The 16963-nt window shown below is 39.3% G+C and overlaps 1 protein-coding gene across 1 annotated transcript; it reads right to left on the bottom strand.

The window, feature by feature from the left end:
* Nucleotides 1-8121: 8121 nt before the first annotated feature.
* On the bottom strand, nucleotides 8122-16657 carry NDUFB3 (NADH:ubiquinone oxidoreductase subunit B3; the record flags this gene model as incomplete). The annotated part of the gene is made up of 3 exons (XM_084259449.1): nucleotides 16625-16657; nucleotides 10771-10918; nucleotides 8122-8278 (listed from the first exon to the last, which is right to left on the bottom strand). The coding sequence occupies exons 2-3, from the start codon at nucleotides 10914-10916 to the stop codon at nucleotides 8122-8124; spliced, it is 303 nt and encodes a 100-aa protein (XP_084115575.1). The 5' UTR covers nucleotides 10917-10918; nucleotides 16625-16657.
* Between the last annotated feature and the right edge of the window lie 306 nt (nucleotides 16658-16963).

The following is a 16963-nucleotide window of genomic DNA, read 5'->3' as shown; positions in this document are numbered from 1 at the left end:
CTGCGGCGCCATGTGGGAATTTCCCTGGCTGGCCAGGACTCACGCCTACGCTGCAGAGGCTGGGGACAGCTTCACAGCTCTTGGCTCAACCTGCTGAGCCACCAGGGAGGCCCCAAAACCAGCATTCTTTAATGATAAAAAAAAAAATCCTCAACAAACTAGGAATAGACAGAATTCCTCAACTTTGTAAAAGGCATCCACAAAAAACAATAGCTAACCGCATGTTAAATAGTGTAAAATTGGGCCTCCTTGGTGGCACAGAGGTTAAAGTCTCAGCGCTATCAAGCTATCGCCAGCCACTGCAGCTTGAGTTCCATCCCCGCCAGAAGCTGACCCACATGGCACAGCAGACCTCTCCAGTCTTGCCCACTGCTCCCCTCAGCAGTGTATTTCAGTGGATCTGCCTGTTCTGCTCCCCACTTTGTCTCTGGTGAATCCTCTCACCACCCCCTGCACCTCTGGCCTATACCCCAGTTCTTGTATGCATAAATAAATAAAAATAAACCTTTTTAAAAAAATTAAATAGTGTAAAATTGAATGCTTTCCCCATAAAGTTAGAAATGAGATAAAGATGTCTGCTGTTCCCACTGCTATTCCACACTATATTGGAGATGCCAGCCACAGCAAAGAAACAAAAGGCATCCATGTTGGAAAAGAAGAAATACAAGTATCTCTTATTTGCAGATCACATGATCTTGCATATAGAATATATATATATTCTTTTTTTTTTTGTGGGACCCTCGCTGATGGCGGCTGGGGAATAAACCGGCGCTGCAGAGGCTGCGGGCAGCCTCGCAGCCCAGCGCTCAACCGCTGCGCCACCAGGGGAGGCCCTAGAATATATTTTTTAAAAAATCTATTAGAACTCTAATAAGCAAGTTCAGCAAGGTTACAGGATGTAAGATCCATATACGAAACTCAATTTTATTTCTATCCACTTGCAATGAACAATCTGAAAATTAATTTAAGCGAACAATTCCATTTACCATAGTATTAAAAAGAATAAAACACTTTAAATTTCACCAAAAAAAAGCATAAAGGGGTGTGATACTAGAACAAGGAAAGACATACAAATAAATTTAAAAAATTAAGAGTCCAGAAATAAATTAATATCTGTATGGTCAACTGCCCTTCACTAAGAATGGTGAGATTATTCAATGGGGGAAAAGTAGTCTTTATAACCAATGGTACTGGTACAACTGGATTTCCATGTGCAAATGAATGAAGTTGAATCATATCTCAAAGCATATATAAGGTCAATTTGAGGTGAATAAAAAAGTTACTGCTATAAAATTCTTAGAAGCAAAAAAAGGGTGAAACTTAATGATCTTGGATTTGGCAGGAAACTCATCCAAAACATGAGCAAATAAAGAAAAAATAGGTTAATTGACTTCCTCAGTATTAAAACCTTTTCTTCTTCAAAGGACACAGGCAAGAAAATGAAAGAACAATGTGGAGAGTGCAAGAAAAAAAAATTACAATACCTGTGTCTCATAAGCAACTTGTGTCCACAATATATAAGGAGCTCAGTGGGAAAAGTTGATGAGGTTTCCTAAACGAATAGGCATACCTCGTATTAATTGGACCCTTGAATAGGATCTCTCAATCACCCTTACTGAAACCTTTATTTCCTTATGTTCTGCGACACAACTCCAGATTTACTTCCCACCTCTACAACCATTCATTCTTAGTTTCTTTATAGACCTCCTTTTCTTTGCCCCTTAACTATTGATTCTGCCCATAACGTTTATTCTTGCCAATCAGAATTAAATTACTTTTTGTTTTTGGTGCCCATATATCCATTCCTCTGCTATGTTTCTCTAGTTTCTATGTCCATGTGATTTCTCCTATAGTCTGTTGGGGTTCTACCTTTTGTTTGCCTCCCTGAGATGCTAAAGGAATATGTTGAATATAGAGTGACAGAGAGAGTCAAGTTCAGGGGATGGACAAATAATCTGAACTCAAAGGTCACTAGTTAATTCAGCAATATCCCAGGTCTGAAAGGGAGATGTCAGTATAGACAGAGGTCAGCCTAGGCACAGATGTGGTTTTTCTGTGCCACACTGCTGCTCTTCTTTATTGTGATGACTTGCCTCACTGTGGAGTTCTTTCCCAACACACAATAAAGGCTCAGGCCCTCTGGTTTTCCCCTCTTTATTTTTTTTAAAGATTTATTTATGCATACAAGAACTGGGGTACAGGCCAGAGGTGTGGGGGGGGGGAGGTGAGAGGATTCACTAGAGACAGAGTGGGTAACTGGAGGACTGACTGAAATATATTGCTGAGGGGAGCAGTGGGTTAGTCAGGAGAGGTCTGCTGTGCTATGTGGGTAGCTCCCTGGCCAGGGATTGAACTCGTGCTACAGTGGCTGTGGATTGCTTCATAGGTTCTGTCTTAACCCCTTGCACCTCTAGGGAGGCCCGAGGTTTTCCCCTCTTAAATTGAATATTTTATAATAAAATGTTGGGAAAGAAAACACTGTGTAAGAGGTCAAACACCAAAGAGCAAATACTATGTCAGTGCCTAATACTGAAATTAGAAATAAGACTATTCCTCATGGCTCAGGCACAGACTTCAGGGGAGAATCTGTTGTCACATATCCCTTACTGGGGCCTGTACAGCTAGTTGTTGACAAGAGGACCCACTTACAAGCAGTAAGTGGCAGCTATTATTTTATCCTGGGCATAACATGCTCTTTATACATACCAACTCAAATAATTCTCTGGTAGGGACCATAATCCCCTTTTGACTAATGGGAAAATGGAGACTCAGATAAGTTGAAGAATTAAGTAACCAGATTTTAAAGTCGTACTGTTAATAATTTGCAGAACTTGGGTTTAAAAGCCAGCCATCAAACTCTGGAACCCATACATAACAAAGTCCATTGCCTGCTCTTAACCATGTTGGTATGGAGATGTGGCTTACTCCCCCCTTCTATGGAAATACTGCTATCACTCATCTTTTTTTTTTTTTCCATCTCCATAGTTTTGCCTGTTTTAGAATGACACATAGTTGGAACCATCCAGCATGTAGCCTTTTTAGATTGGAGGCACAGACTTCTATTGAAGTAAAGCTGGTTTACATTGTTGTTTCTACCTTGGGAAAATAGAACTCCCCCTTCAAGTGTTATTACCATAGGGCACCCGCAGTTCACCACCTTAGTCCAGTCTGCTCCCTTCCCTCCCTCCTTGGACCCTCTGGTTTCCTCAGTTCTATAATCAATTTTCAAGGGTTACTTTTTTTAAAAAAAGGTTTATTTTATTTATCTATGCATACAAGAGCTAGGGTATAGACCAGAGGTGTGGGGTCGGGGGTGCTGAGAGGATTCACCAGAGACAGAGTGGGGGCAGGACAGGCAGATCCACTGAAATCCACTGCTGAGGGGAGCAGCGGGCGAGTCAGGAGAGGTCTGCTGCGCCATGTGGGTTAGGCCCCTGCCTGGGGATCAAACTCATGCTGCAGTGGGTGCAATAGCTTCATAGTGCTGAGACTTAACCCTTGTGCCACCAGGGAGGCTCTATAGTTTTATTTTAAATTATGCTTCACAAGCAAGTCTAGCATGAATTTAAGATTTAATATTTTTTAAAGATTTATTTATCTCATATAACTGGGGTGTAGACCAGAGGTGCAGGGTGTGGGTGTGTGTGAAATGATTCAGAGAGACAGAGTGGGGAGCACAACAGGCAGATTTTCTGGAATACACTGTTAAGGGGAGCAGCAAGCGAGACAGGAGAGGTCTGCTATGCCATGTGTGGGTAAGCTCCCTGACTGAGATAGAACTCAGGCCATGGCCATGATAGCACTAAGACTCAACCCCTACACCACCAGGGAGGCCTAAACTCTCATGCTGTTGTATTATGTTACTATCACGTGAGGTTCCCAGATCTAGGTGATACCAGTACCTCTGAACCTGATTCTCCCTCAGTAAGATGATCCCATCTGTGCCGACACAGGAATTCTTTATTTTTAGGACAGTTATTGCTGTAGTTACTATGAGCCACAGAGTTGGCCTTTTGTACTATGTTGCTATATGGTATTTTCCATGGGAATTTTGTAACAGGAAAATAAATGAAGTCAAATATATTATACATATAGCTCAAGAAGATCTATAATCACAAAACATTCACTTAATTGTGTAATTCATTTAAATCTATAATGCAAACATTAAATATAATATCTTTGCTATTCTATAAGGTGAAAATATGACCAATGTATTTAAATTAAGAAAATTTAGAAAGGTGTTTAATTAATTACCAAATTAACAGGAAAGTATGAGTTAAATGTTGTTATGGTCTCCAAATTCAATCTGGAATTAAATAATTAAGATTAGAGGAGGTAAAACATTTGCAGAAGGTACTAAATGCTTTATTTGTAATGAGATTTAATTAGTAATTTACAAAGAATATAGTTGGTAAAAATCTAAAAGCACAATGTTTCTTTTTAACCATAATTTCCTTTGAAAAGTATTGTTTAGGATATTAAGAATTTTTTTTTCAGGGCCTCCCTGGTGGTGCAAGGGGTTAAGATGCAACTTATGAAGCTATCCTCAGCCTCTGCAGCATGAGTTCAATCCCCAGGTAGGGAGCTACCCACATGGCACGGCAGACCTCTCCTGTCTCGCCTGCTGCTCCCTTCAGTGGTGTGTTTGTCAGTCTGCCTGTTCTGTTCCCCACTCTGTCTCTGGTGAATCCTCTCTCCCCCCACACCTCTGGCCTGTACCCCAGTTCTTGTATGTATAAATAAATCTTTAAAAAATCTTCTTGAGTTTTTATTTTTATTTATTTTTTAAGATTTATCTGTTTATGCATACAAGAGCTGGGGTACAGGCCAGAGACGCGAGGGGTGAGAGGATCCACCAGAGATAGAGCGGGGACCAGAACAGGCAAACTGACAGAAATACACTGCTGAGGGGAGCAGCGGGCTAGACAGAAGTCTGCCTCGTCATGTTGGTTTCTCCCTGGCCGGCTGGGGATCAAACTCATGTTGCAGAGGCTGTGGATTGCTTCACGGTGCAGTGCTTAACCCCTTGCGACATTAGGGAGGCCCTATTTTGAGTTTTTAAATACAAAATGAAACCATATGACTTTTCCTAATGGTACAAAGTCATCTGAATTATATCAGAAGTGTACATAGTGCTCTTATTTTGTAATGGATTCCCAGAAACAAAAGTCTTTAGCAACAACCAAAATTCCTTTCGGTGAGTTTTGCAATTTGAGGCCCTATTTCTAAAGAGTTGCTTCATGTTTTTTGCATAAGAGATTGAACAGAAAAATATGCAAACCTTGATAAAAGGATGACTTTTTTCTTCAGCACTTTGCAAGTTTATTAAGGAAAGAGAGATGCCTGCATAGACACAGGAAGGCAGAGTGCTGAGAGAAAAGGATTTTTTTTGATCTGCTAAAGCCATGTTTTAAATTGTTTATACTACAAATAGTAATTCAATCTAATACAATATATGGCAATTATTTATCTTTTGTATTAGTCTTTAATGAGGTAACATTGGTTTACAACGCTGTATTTGATTTACAAGTACAGGTTCACACCTTTTTAGACGTGCTGCCATACCCCACCAAAGCAACCACAGGGCTCCACCACAGTCAACTGGGTCTCTTCCCCCTGATATCTGACATTTAAAAAAACTTAAAAAAAAAATTTATTTATTTATGCGTACAAGAACTGGGGTACAGGTCAGAGGTGTGGGGTTAAGAGGATCCACCAGAGACAGAGCGGGGAACAGAACAGGCAGACTGACAGAAATACACTGCTGAGGGGAGCAGCAGGTAATACAGGAGGGGTCTGCTGCACCATGTGGGCCGCTCCCTGGCCACCAGGGATCAAACTCGGGCTGCAGAGGCTGCAGACAGCTTCACAGTCCTGTGCTCAACCCTTTGTGCCACCAGGTAGGCCCTCCCACAATCCGAGTTTTAAGACTCAATTTTAGAGTTACTATTTGAAAATTCAATGATATAGGGAGAATGTTTATTGTTAGCAATACAGGAGAAAAATGTCACTTTCCACAAAATGGCCACAGTGAAGTCTAAGGTAAAAGTAGAAAATAATCATAGTAAAGAAAAATTAATATGATACATGTTCATTCAACAATGGGCCACAATTGGGCAGCAAGTATTTCACAGTGTAGTTTAGGTCTCTCTAAACTATCTGCAGAGGGGCCTCCCTGCTGGCGCAAGGGCTTTCAAACACAGCACTTTCAAGCAATCCGCAACCTCTGCAGCATGAGTTCGATCCCCGGCTTTGTTCGATCCCTGGCTGGCCAGTGAGCAACCCACGAGGCGCGGCAGACCTCTCCTGTCTGGCCCACTGCTCCCCTCAGCAGTGTATTTCGGTCAGTCTGCCTGTTCTGTCCCCCACTCTGTCTCTGGTGAATCCTCTCACCACCCACACCTCTGGCCTGTACCCCAGTTTTCTATGCATAAATAAATCTTTGGGAAAAAAAACTATCTGCAGAGGATGGTAAAAGTACCAACGCAATTCCCATTTAAAACCTTGTTAAAGCACACCTATGTCCATAGCAGCATTACTTAGAGCAGCTAAAACATGAACACAGCCAAAGCCTCGATGGAGAATGGATAAACATAGTATCCATTACATACATACACATACACAGGAATATAAATCAGCTTTAAAAAGAAATTCTGACATACCTAAAACATGGATGAACTGGGTGAACATATAAGGCAGTTAGAAAAAGTCAAATAATGTAGGATTCCATTTATATGAGGTAGTTTTTCACATTCATAGAGAATGTAAAAAGGTGACTGTCAGGGGCTGGAGGTAGAGGGACTAGGGCACCATTGTTTAAGGGTAGTGACTTTAAGTTTTTTTTTTTAAAGATTTATTTATTTATTTATACAAGCACTGGGTACAGTCAGAAGCGCAGGAGGGTGAGAGAATTCACCAGAGCCAGAGCAGGGAGCAGAACAGGCAGAAAGACCGAAGTACACTGCTGAGGGGAGCAGTGGGCGCAGCAGGAGAGGTCTGCGCACCATGTGGGACCTTCACTGGTGGCTGGGGATCAAACCAGCGCTGCAGAGGCTGCAGGCAGCTTTGCAGCCCAGAGCTGAGCCTGTGCCACCGGGGAGGCCCGACTTTCAGTTTTAAAAGATGAAAAGAGTTATAGAAACAAGTTATATGGAAGTGATGACTGCACATTATGAATGTGCTTGATACCACTAAACTGTACGCTGAAATAATGTTAAAATGGTAAACTTTATCCAATAAAAAAATTGAAAAAGGGGCCTCCCCTGGTGGCACAGGCAGTAAAGCACCGCACTGTGAAGCTGTCCGCAGCCACCGCAGCACCAGTTCGAGACCGGCCGGCTGGTGAGGGTCCCACATGGTACGTCAGACCTCTCCTGTCTTGCCCGCTGCTCCCCTCAGCAGTGTATTTCGTTAGTCTGCCTGTTCTGTTCTCCGCTCTGTCTCTGGTGAATCCTCTCACCCTCCCGTGCATCTGGCCTGTACCCCAGCTCTTGTATAAATAAATCTTTAAAAAAAAAATTGAAAAAACTCTACAAACTGTTAGAATATATCCACTTTTGGGGCCTCCCCGGTGGCGCAGCGGTTGAGCGCTGGGTTGCGAGGCTGCCCGTGGCCTCTGCAGCGCCGGTTCGATCCCCGGCTGCTCCCCGGCCACCAGAGGAGGGTCCCACAAGGTGCGCAGACCTCTCCTGCCGCCTGCTGCTCCCCTCAGCAGTGTACTTCGGTCCTTCTGCCTGCTCTGCTCCCCGCTCTGGCTCTGGTGAATTCTCTCACCCTCCCGCGCTTCTGACTGTACCCAGTGCTTGTATGTATGTATGTATCTATCAATCAATCAATAAATAAATAAATTTAAAAAAAAAAGAATATATCCACTTTTTCACATGTAGGTATGCAGAATGCACTGCTGTTAGATACCCAGGCCCTGATGTATTCCATTCCAAATCTGGTAAGGTTTGAGACACTTTTTTTTTTTTTTAAGAAAAGAAAGACAAAAACCAACTGGCTCCTTTTCTTACTTTATTAAATCTTACTAGTATTCTTTAAGGGACTAACACACATCAGTAGGCTACAGTTAAGAAATCTTGCTTTTATGCATTAAGAAGCCACTAAGTTACTTCTGTTTTATTTGTGGTGATTTTCTTTATTCTGGGACTCCAGGTAATATTCAGCTCCCACAGCTACCACAAATGCAGCAAATCCCCATTTGAATCCTTTTAATAATGCACCAACAAAGGAAACATTGTTTGCAAAGCCACCCATGAATCTCCAAGCTTCATTGCTAAAGGAAAAAAAGAAAATTGTAATCATATATGACTTATTTACATTCACTGAGTAAAATATACTTAATTCTCATCTAACAAACTTAAATGCAAATTTACATAAAATAATCTAAGTGGATTACAATAGGAATCTTTCTGTGGCACAGGAAACAAGGTCTACAAGCCCATTTCCATAAAAAAAAGAAACAACTAGAAGAAAAACAACGGATCATTTTACATTCCCTAGTCAAAGTACTCAGGATTTTACAGTGTTCTCAAAAGCAAGACTCATTTTGATCTATACATCCCAGGTATGTATATATGTATTTACTTGTCACTACAGCCTCATGGAGAGAGAAAGTTAGAGACTTGGGTATTAATCTTTGTTATGCCGCTATACTAGATTCATAATATTTTAGGATGGGCAAGCTGCTTAACTTGTCAGGACCTGCTTCCTCTTCTAGTCAATGATGATTACTAACTGGTAATCCATAAAAAGATCTGCGGAACTAAAAAGTGATCTTAACAAGGTGATAAGATACAAAATATATTAAAACCAAGTGTATTTATTATAAGTTAGCAACAAACAGTTGGAAATTCAAGTTTTAAAATATCATTCATAATAACATAAAAATACAAAAAAATTCAGGGTTAGTTCAATAAACTATGTATAAAATGTGTATGTAAAGTAATAAAACACTGATGAGAAAATTAGAAGATCTAAATTGTCTACATACTGGAAAACTCAATATTTTTAAGGTATCAATTATTTTCAATTTAGCTATAGATTTAATGTGATACCAATTAAAATCCAAGCCAGCTTTTGTAGAAACTGAAAAGCTCATTCTAAAATTTCAATGTAAGTGCAAAGAAGTTAGAATACCTAAAACAATGAAAAAAAAAAATGTTGATGACCTTATAGTATCTGATTTGAAGAGAGTGTGGTATTGGTGTAAGGGTATGTTTAGTGATCAGGGTAACAGAACAGAAAGCAGAAACGGACAACACAAATTAGTCAAGTGATTTCTAACAAAAGTATCAAGGTGAATCAGTGAGGTAGGGGAAAAGTCTTATACTAGGGGCCTCCCAGATGGTCCAGCAGGTAGAGTGCAGCGCTGTGAAGCCATCCGCAGCCTCTGCAGTGCGGGTTAGATTCCCGGCCGGCCAGGGAGAAACCCACATGGCTCGGCAGACCTCTCCTGTCTCGCCCGCTGCTTCCCTCAGCAGTGTATTTCAGTTAATCTGCCTGTTCTGTTCCCTGCTCTATCACTGGTGAATCCTCTCACCCTCCCACTCCTCTGGCCTGTACCCCAGCTCTTGCATAAATAAATAAAAAAATCTTAAAAAAAAAAAAAGAGTCTTATAATAAATGGCCCTGGAACAACTGGATGCTCATCTGCAAAAATATTATCATTCATGTTTATGTCACGTGATACAAAAATTATCTCAAATTTTATACCTAAGTTTAAGAAAGAAAACTATAAAAGTATCTAGGAGGAAATATTAAATAAGATCCAAAAAACAAAAACCATAAAAGGAAAAAAAAGCTAAATTGGGATTTCATTAAAAGTAGAACTTTTGAAAGAAAAGGAAAAGATAAGCCACACTGGGAAAAAACATCTGGAAAAAACCTTATATCTGATTAAGAACTTTTATAAAAAATAGAGAACTCTTATAATTCAATACAAGAAGACAAACACTCTGATAAGTAAAATGGGCAAAAGATTAAAGTAGACATTGAACCTAAGAAAACATACAAATAAAAATATGAAAAAAGCCTCATCGGTCTGCATGCAAAAGCAAATTCAACCACAAAGAGGGATAGTAATCCCTCGATATTGACTAGAATGACAAAAATTAAAAGACTGATAATACCAAACGTAATGAGGACATTAAACAACTGAAATTATCATACATTGCTGGTGGGAATGCAAAATGGTACGCTCACTTTTGAAAAACATTTAGCATTTTTAATAAAAATAACCATATATTTTATCATATGATCCAGAAATCCCACTCTTAAGTATTTACCCAAGAGAAATGAATACATTCATATACTCAGACCTGTACTTGAATGGTTATAGCAATTTTATGCAAATAGCCAAAAACTGGAAACAACCCAAATGACCATCAGCTGGTAAATATAGAAGTATATTCATACAATGGACTATTACTCAGCAATAAAAAAGGAACTAGGGATCTAAATTTACAATGTACATAATTCCAATTACATAAAATTCTAGGAAGGGTAAAACTACAGAGACAGAAAGCAGATCAATGGTTGCTAGGAGTCTGGAGTGAAATAGTATTGTGTACAAAGGGACATAGGGAACTTTTTGGGATGATAGAAATATTTATATCATGTCTATGGTGATAGTTAGATAACTTCATATAAAATACACATACAAATATTATATAAGTATACTACATACTTACTATATATATAAATGGTACTTCAATAAGCTATATACAATTCTCTAGTATACATTCTATCTAAATTATTTATACTTACCGGCCCCATGGATCCCTTAGTCCTTGTGCAGCCAGCTTCTCCTGGACAATTTCTAAAGGTGTTCCTTCTATCTTCCATTGTTTATAGTCTGGAAGTTCCATTTTACCATGGCCATGGCCATGTCCATGTTCATGTCCATGGGCCATGTCTACAGGAAAAAATTAACATAAGGGAGAAAACATAGGTTGTAGATAACAAATAGCAAGCTTTGCTATTCATGTTTATGGTAAAAACATTTAAAGATGTTTAAAAAAGAAAGCCGATATAAAATTTGAAGATTCTGAGATAAGAGATTTTATAGAAGCATCTTATTATGTAACAAATGTATGTTCACGGTTAGGAAATACACATACACAAAATATAAAAAAGCATAAGCAGTAATTCCACCACAAAGAAATAACCATTCACAATTTGGTTCTTTTCTTCATTATAACAGTAAACATTGTGTCCAATGTGCCAGGTGCACTGCACTTAAGCTGTTTACATATATAAGCATAACATGCTTTATTATGTTTTATTTTATTGCACTTTGTAGAGTGTGTTGTTTATAGGAAGCTCCACCAGCAAAAAAGATTATCATGCTGAAAGTTCGGAGAATGGTTAGCATTTTTTAGCCATAAAGTGTTTTAAAATTAAGGTAAATACATTGTTTTTTAGACATTATGTTACTGCACACATAATAGACTGCAATATGGTGCAGTATGGTGTAAAAGAACTTTCAAATGTACTAGGAAATTAAAAAAGTTTTTTGAGTTTTAATGCAATATTCACTTTATTGTGGTGGTTTGGAACTGAACTCACAATATCCCTGAGGGATGACAGTAATAACTGTTGTTCTGAAACAACTCTGAACTTAAATAGCGATTATTAACCCCACTTTACAGATGATGACAACGAGGGCACAGAAAGGAAGGAAACTTTCAGAAAGTAACAAAAAACAGTAAATAATACAACTGGGTTTTGAATGTTTAAGTCTGGTTTCAGAACTCTCATATTGTGTTCTTTTTAGTCCTTTTATAATATATAAATATACACAACAAATGCTGTAAATACTGTTTTGTTACTGGTTTTCTTTAAATGATTCTTTTAAATGTAGTATTATTGTTTTTAAATACACACGATCACATGAACTTTTTCTCTGGAGTCAGGTAATAAATATTTTAGGGTTTGTAGGCCAAAAAGTAAAATCAAGGATATTATATAGGTACTTACATAACAGAAATTAAAACCTCCACAAACATTTTACTGATAAAATTAAAAATATAATAAAAGCTGGTTATAATTTTTTGTAATACAGGTCTAATGACAGAAAATTCCCCATTTTTGATAACTTTTTTTTTAAAAGATTGATTTACTTATTTTGCATATAAGAACTGGGATATAGGCCAGAGTTGCAGGGTGTGAGAGGATTCACCAGAGATAGAGTGGGGAGCAGAACAGGCAGAATGACTGAAATACACTGCTGAGGGGAGCAGCGGGTGAGTCAGAAGAGGTCTGCTGTGCCATATGGGTTAGCTCCCTGGCTGGGGATCGAATTCGTGCTGCAGTGGCTGCAGATAGCTTCATGAGTTGTGTCTTAACCCTTGCGCCACCAAGGAGGCCCTTTGATAACATTTGCTTTATCGTAGTTTTCCAAGTTTAGTATACCTTAGTATCAAAATGCAAATGTTCTTTTGTAAACACCATTTTTAGCTCATGTGATCCACAAACACAGGCAATGGTGGATTATCCAGCCGGATGTAGTTTGTTTTCTTCTGTACCAGACTAATAGGGATCTTAGAATCCCTTTTTGTTTGCTTCCTTAAATAAAATATGTCCTGAATGATGATATAAAGACTTCAGTTTCACTAGCATAATTTTTATAGATAATTTTAAAATAAACTTCAGTTCAGCCCCAAGTTAAATTGCTATGAATTTCAAATTAAGGGGGCATGGATTAATGATGCCATACTATAATTTGTATAATGTTAGCAGTAGCAACTCTATAATTACTGCTCTACAGGAATAAAATCAAACCAAATAATTATTACCACTATATCTCATTTATAACTATGAACAGATCCACTAATAAGACAGGATTTTTTTTTTAAAGATTTATTTATTTATTTTATACAAGCATTGGGTATAGTCAGAAGCGGGGGAGGGTGAGAGAATTCACCAGAGCCAGAGCAGGGAGCAGAGCAGGCAGAAGTACACTGCTGAGGGGAGCAGCAGTCTGCGCGCCATGTGGGACCCTCCTCCGGTGGCAGGGGAGCAGCCGGGGATAGAACTGGCGCTGCAGAGGCTGCGGGCTGCTTCGCAACCCAGCGCTCAACCGCTGCGCCACCGGGGAGGCCCTAAGACAGGATTCTTACAGTGCATTTTAGAAGACAGAGGTAATTATTAGTGTATACTGCTAAAGACATTATATGAAATGCTCATTTCATTAAATCATGGTTTCTAAAATATGGGGGTTAGGGTAGTGTACATAGTAATTCTCACAAATTAACCAAAATTCAGTATTTATATTTAGAGGGATGTGAAGATATTACAAAGCATTATTTTGATAATTTTTACATTTAAAAGAGAATAAAAATACCTACCAAATGCAAGTTAAAACTACAAAATTCAGAACTTCAAATGAAGCATTTAATCCACTGTTTCATTAGTTAGTGAATTCAATAATAAAAAGTAAAAAAATATGATTTCAGGTTTCACACTGACTTGAGATTCAATACACATCCTGGATACACAATTAACAGCTGTAATATCCTGGGCAAATTACTTAATCTCTCTGAAACTCAGTTTGCTCATATAACATCAAGATAAAACCTACCTTGCAAGATTGTGAGAACTGAGGAAAACACAATGTGATGTGCCTCCCACTTTTACACCCAGGTGAGAATGTGACTTAGCACAACCATTCTGAAAAACTGTTTGGCACGACCTAGAAAAGTTGAACATTTGAATGCCTTATGGCCTAGCAATTGCACACCCAGGTATATTTATTCTAGATCTGCACTGTCCATTATAGTAACTATGGGCACTTGAAATGTGGGTAGTACAATTGCGTAATGAGAATTAAATTTCAAATAGATTCTGAAATCAGTCTCATTAAAAATTTTCATGTGTATTTGGGTGAATTTGGGTATACAGAACTGTTATTCAACTGTAACTTTTGGGAACTATAAACACATTAAATATTTTCATTTATGAAAACAGCATACATTCTGTAAGTACAAAACATTGATGTAGAAGACTATAGAGAAAATGTAAACTTCATTAATAGTATTTAGTGCTGATATCTTAAAATAATATTTTTGAATTACTGGATTAGATAAAATATCTTAATTTTACATTTCTTTTTACTTTTTAATATGGCTACTTGAAAAAACTTAATTACATACGTGGTGTATATTACATTTCTACTCTACAGCACTGCTCTAGCCAAATTCTTGCCTAAGTGTAACAACAGCTATTCTTTATACGAATCTTTTTAGCTACATTTTTTTTTTAAAGATTTATTCATTTATGTATACGAGCATTGGGTACAGTCAGAAGCGCGGGAGGGCGAGAGAACCCACCAGAGCCAGAGTGGGGAACAGAACAGGCACACCGATGAAACACACTGCTGAGAGGAGCAGCGGGCGTGGCAGGAGAAATCTGCCACGCCATGTGGGACCCCCACCAGAGGCCGGGGATCAAACTGGTGCCACAGAGGCCGCAGCCACCAGAGGAGGCCCCTTTAGCTACATTGTTTATGTTAGCCCCAAACTGTAAACAATACAAACATCCAGCAATAGAATGGATTATTTATGTTAACAGTCACACTATAGAATATGACACAATGAGGGCCTCCCTGGTGGTCCAAGGGGTTAAGTCTCAGACCATGAAGCTATCCGCAGCCACTGCACCATGGGTTTAATCCCTGGCAGGGAGATGACCCACATGGTGCAGCAGACCTCTCCTGCCTCACCCACTGCTCCTCTAAGCAGTGTATTTCAGTCAATCTGCCTGTTCTGCTCCCCATGCTGTCTCCTGGTGATTCCTCTCACCCCCTACCCCCTATGCCCAGTCTGCACCCCAGTCCTTGTATGCATAAATAAATAAATATTAATAAAAAAAAAAAAAGACTATGGGCCTCACTGGTGGCGCAGGGGTTAAGATGCAACCTATGAAGCTGTCTGCAGCCACTGCAGCACGAGTTTGATCCCAGGCCAGGGAGCAACCTACATGGCACAGCCTGACTACATGTGCCTACATGTGCCTCTCCTGACTCGCCCTCTGCTCCCCTCAGCAGTGTATTTCAGTCTATCTGCCTGTTCTGTTCCTCACTCTATCTGTGGTGAATCTTCTCAGCCCCCCCCCCCCACACTTCTGGCCTATACCCCGGTTCTTGCATGCATAAATAAATCTTTATTTATTTATTTATTTTTAATAAATCTTTTTTTAAAAAAAGACTATGACACAATGAAAAACTACATGTGACTGCATGAATGAACCTCACACATCTGAGCAAGGGATGAGTCAGAAGTATATACATATACTTTGATCCCATTTCTATAACCAGCAAAATCTAATAATTCATTTTTTAGGGATGTATCAGAGGTGGAAAATTAAAGTAAAATCAATGAATACTTATCACAAGTCAGGACAGTGATTACCTGTTGGTGAAGGAGATGGGCTCAGAGTAATTTATACAGCTTCTAAGGCAGTATTTTTCAACCGATTTTAAATTATTGTACCAGGTTTTGGGTGGGTGGGGACTTTTTTTTTCCTTATCCTGTTCGCATGACCTCTCCTCCCATAAGATCTTAATATTAGATATTCTGTATATATGTTCACATTCTATGGCTCTCTGCAGGGACCCCCAAGAACCAGTTTGCACCTCCTTGAAGAGCGATCAACTATTGAGAACGCAAGTTCTAAGTTACTGGCAATGCTTTCTTTTCTAACCTGAGGAATAGTTATACAAGCATTTGCTTAATTTTAATCCCTTCTAGTGTACTTATGTTTTATACATCCTCCTTTTATGCGTACTTCATAATAAAACTGAAATTTGATAATGTGACCTAAATTATGTCAGGACCCAACAACCAGTGATTATTTCAGTTTCAGAGCTGTTCAAACAAGAATTGCAAGGAAATTCAGTCAACAAAGAGAGGATACGTAATTATGAAATTTAAAGAGGCTACCTATGGCTGGAGTGAACCTATAAGTTTGGTGGATTAAAGGAGGCTGGCACACTTTCCCTAATAAGGAAATAAGACAAAATGCCATTTACATTACAAGTAATTTTATCAAGGACTTTCAAGTATACATTCCAATTTCCCCATATTTTAAAAACTGTTAATATACTCCAAGAACATTAGAAAATAAAAGACAAATGAACTTTCAGTGCTCCTTTCAGTCCCTGCACCTATGTATATGCAATTTGAAAATAAGCACTCTAAAAAGCTAGACGTGACTTTGTATCCTGCCTTATTTTATTTTTAATCATATCATAAACAGTGATACTCGAAAAATCTTACTTAAAACTATAGCAGGCATTACAATTCTTATTTTGCAAATTTTCGATTTTGGGGCTCTTCTGCTTTTATTCAAGTCAAAGGTAAACAAACAAACAAACAAAAAACAGGCGGGGGGGGGAAGCTTCTGGACTTAAAACAACAGTAATTCTCATCACATCCTTCTACAACCACCCCTGACTGTCCCATGACTTCATAGTTCTCCACTGTTCCCTCTTCGATCTCCTTGCTCCCTGAGGCACACCTCTTACCACCCTTCTCCACCTAGCCTCTCCTTGTCTACAACTCCCAGAATAGAGTCTCATTCTTATTCCCAAAGCCGAGGTCTCCCAACAACTGTCTTTTACCTGACGGCAATCTGACCTCTCAGGACATTCAATATTCACCCCTCCAGCCGGAGCCAACAGGAAACGGAAGTTGTCCCTGAGTACTTTCCGGCAAGGAGGCAGAGCTGCCACTTACCGTTCCGGGGGTGGGTCACAGATTCTTGGATCAAGTGGGAATGACATGAAAGAGGATGGAAGCCGACATTTCCCTCCCCCGCACCTGTGCATCGGTAGTCTGAGGAAAGAGAAATTGTGGAGACTAGGGGGATCGGGAGAGGCGATGGTTTCTTTTCCTGGAGACCGGAATATATAAACGCTGCACCGAGGGGCGGGTCGCAGACATCCTGCAGCCAATGAGTG

The sequence above is a fragment of the Talpa europaea genome (genome assembly GCF_964194135.1).
Source record: "Talpa europaea genome assembly, chromosome: 1".
In the NCBI taxonomy this organism is placed as follows: Eukaryota; Metazoa; Chordata; class Mammalia; order Eulipotyphla; family Talpidae; genus Talpa; species Talpa europaea.
The sequence above is the reverse complement of the archived record's forward strand: the minus strand, read 5'-3'. Positions and strand labels throughout refer to the sequence as shown.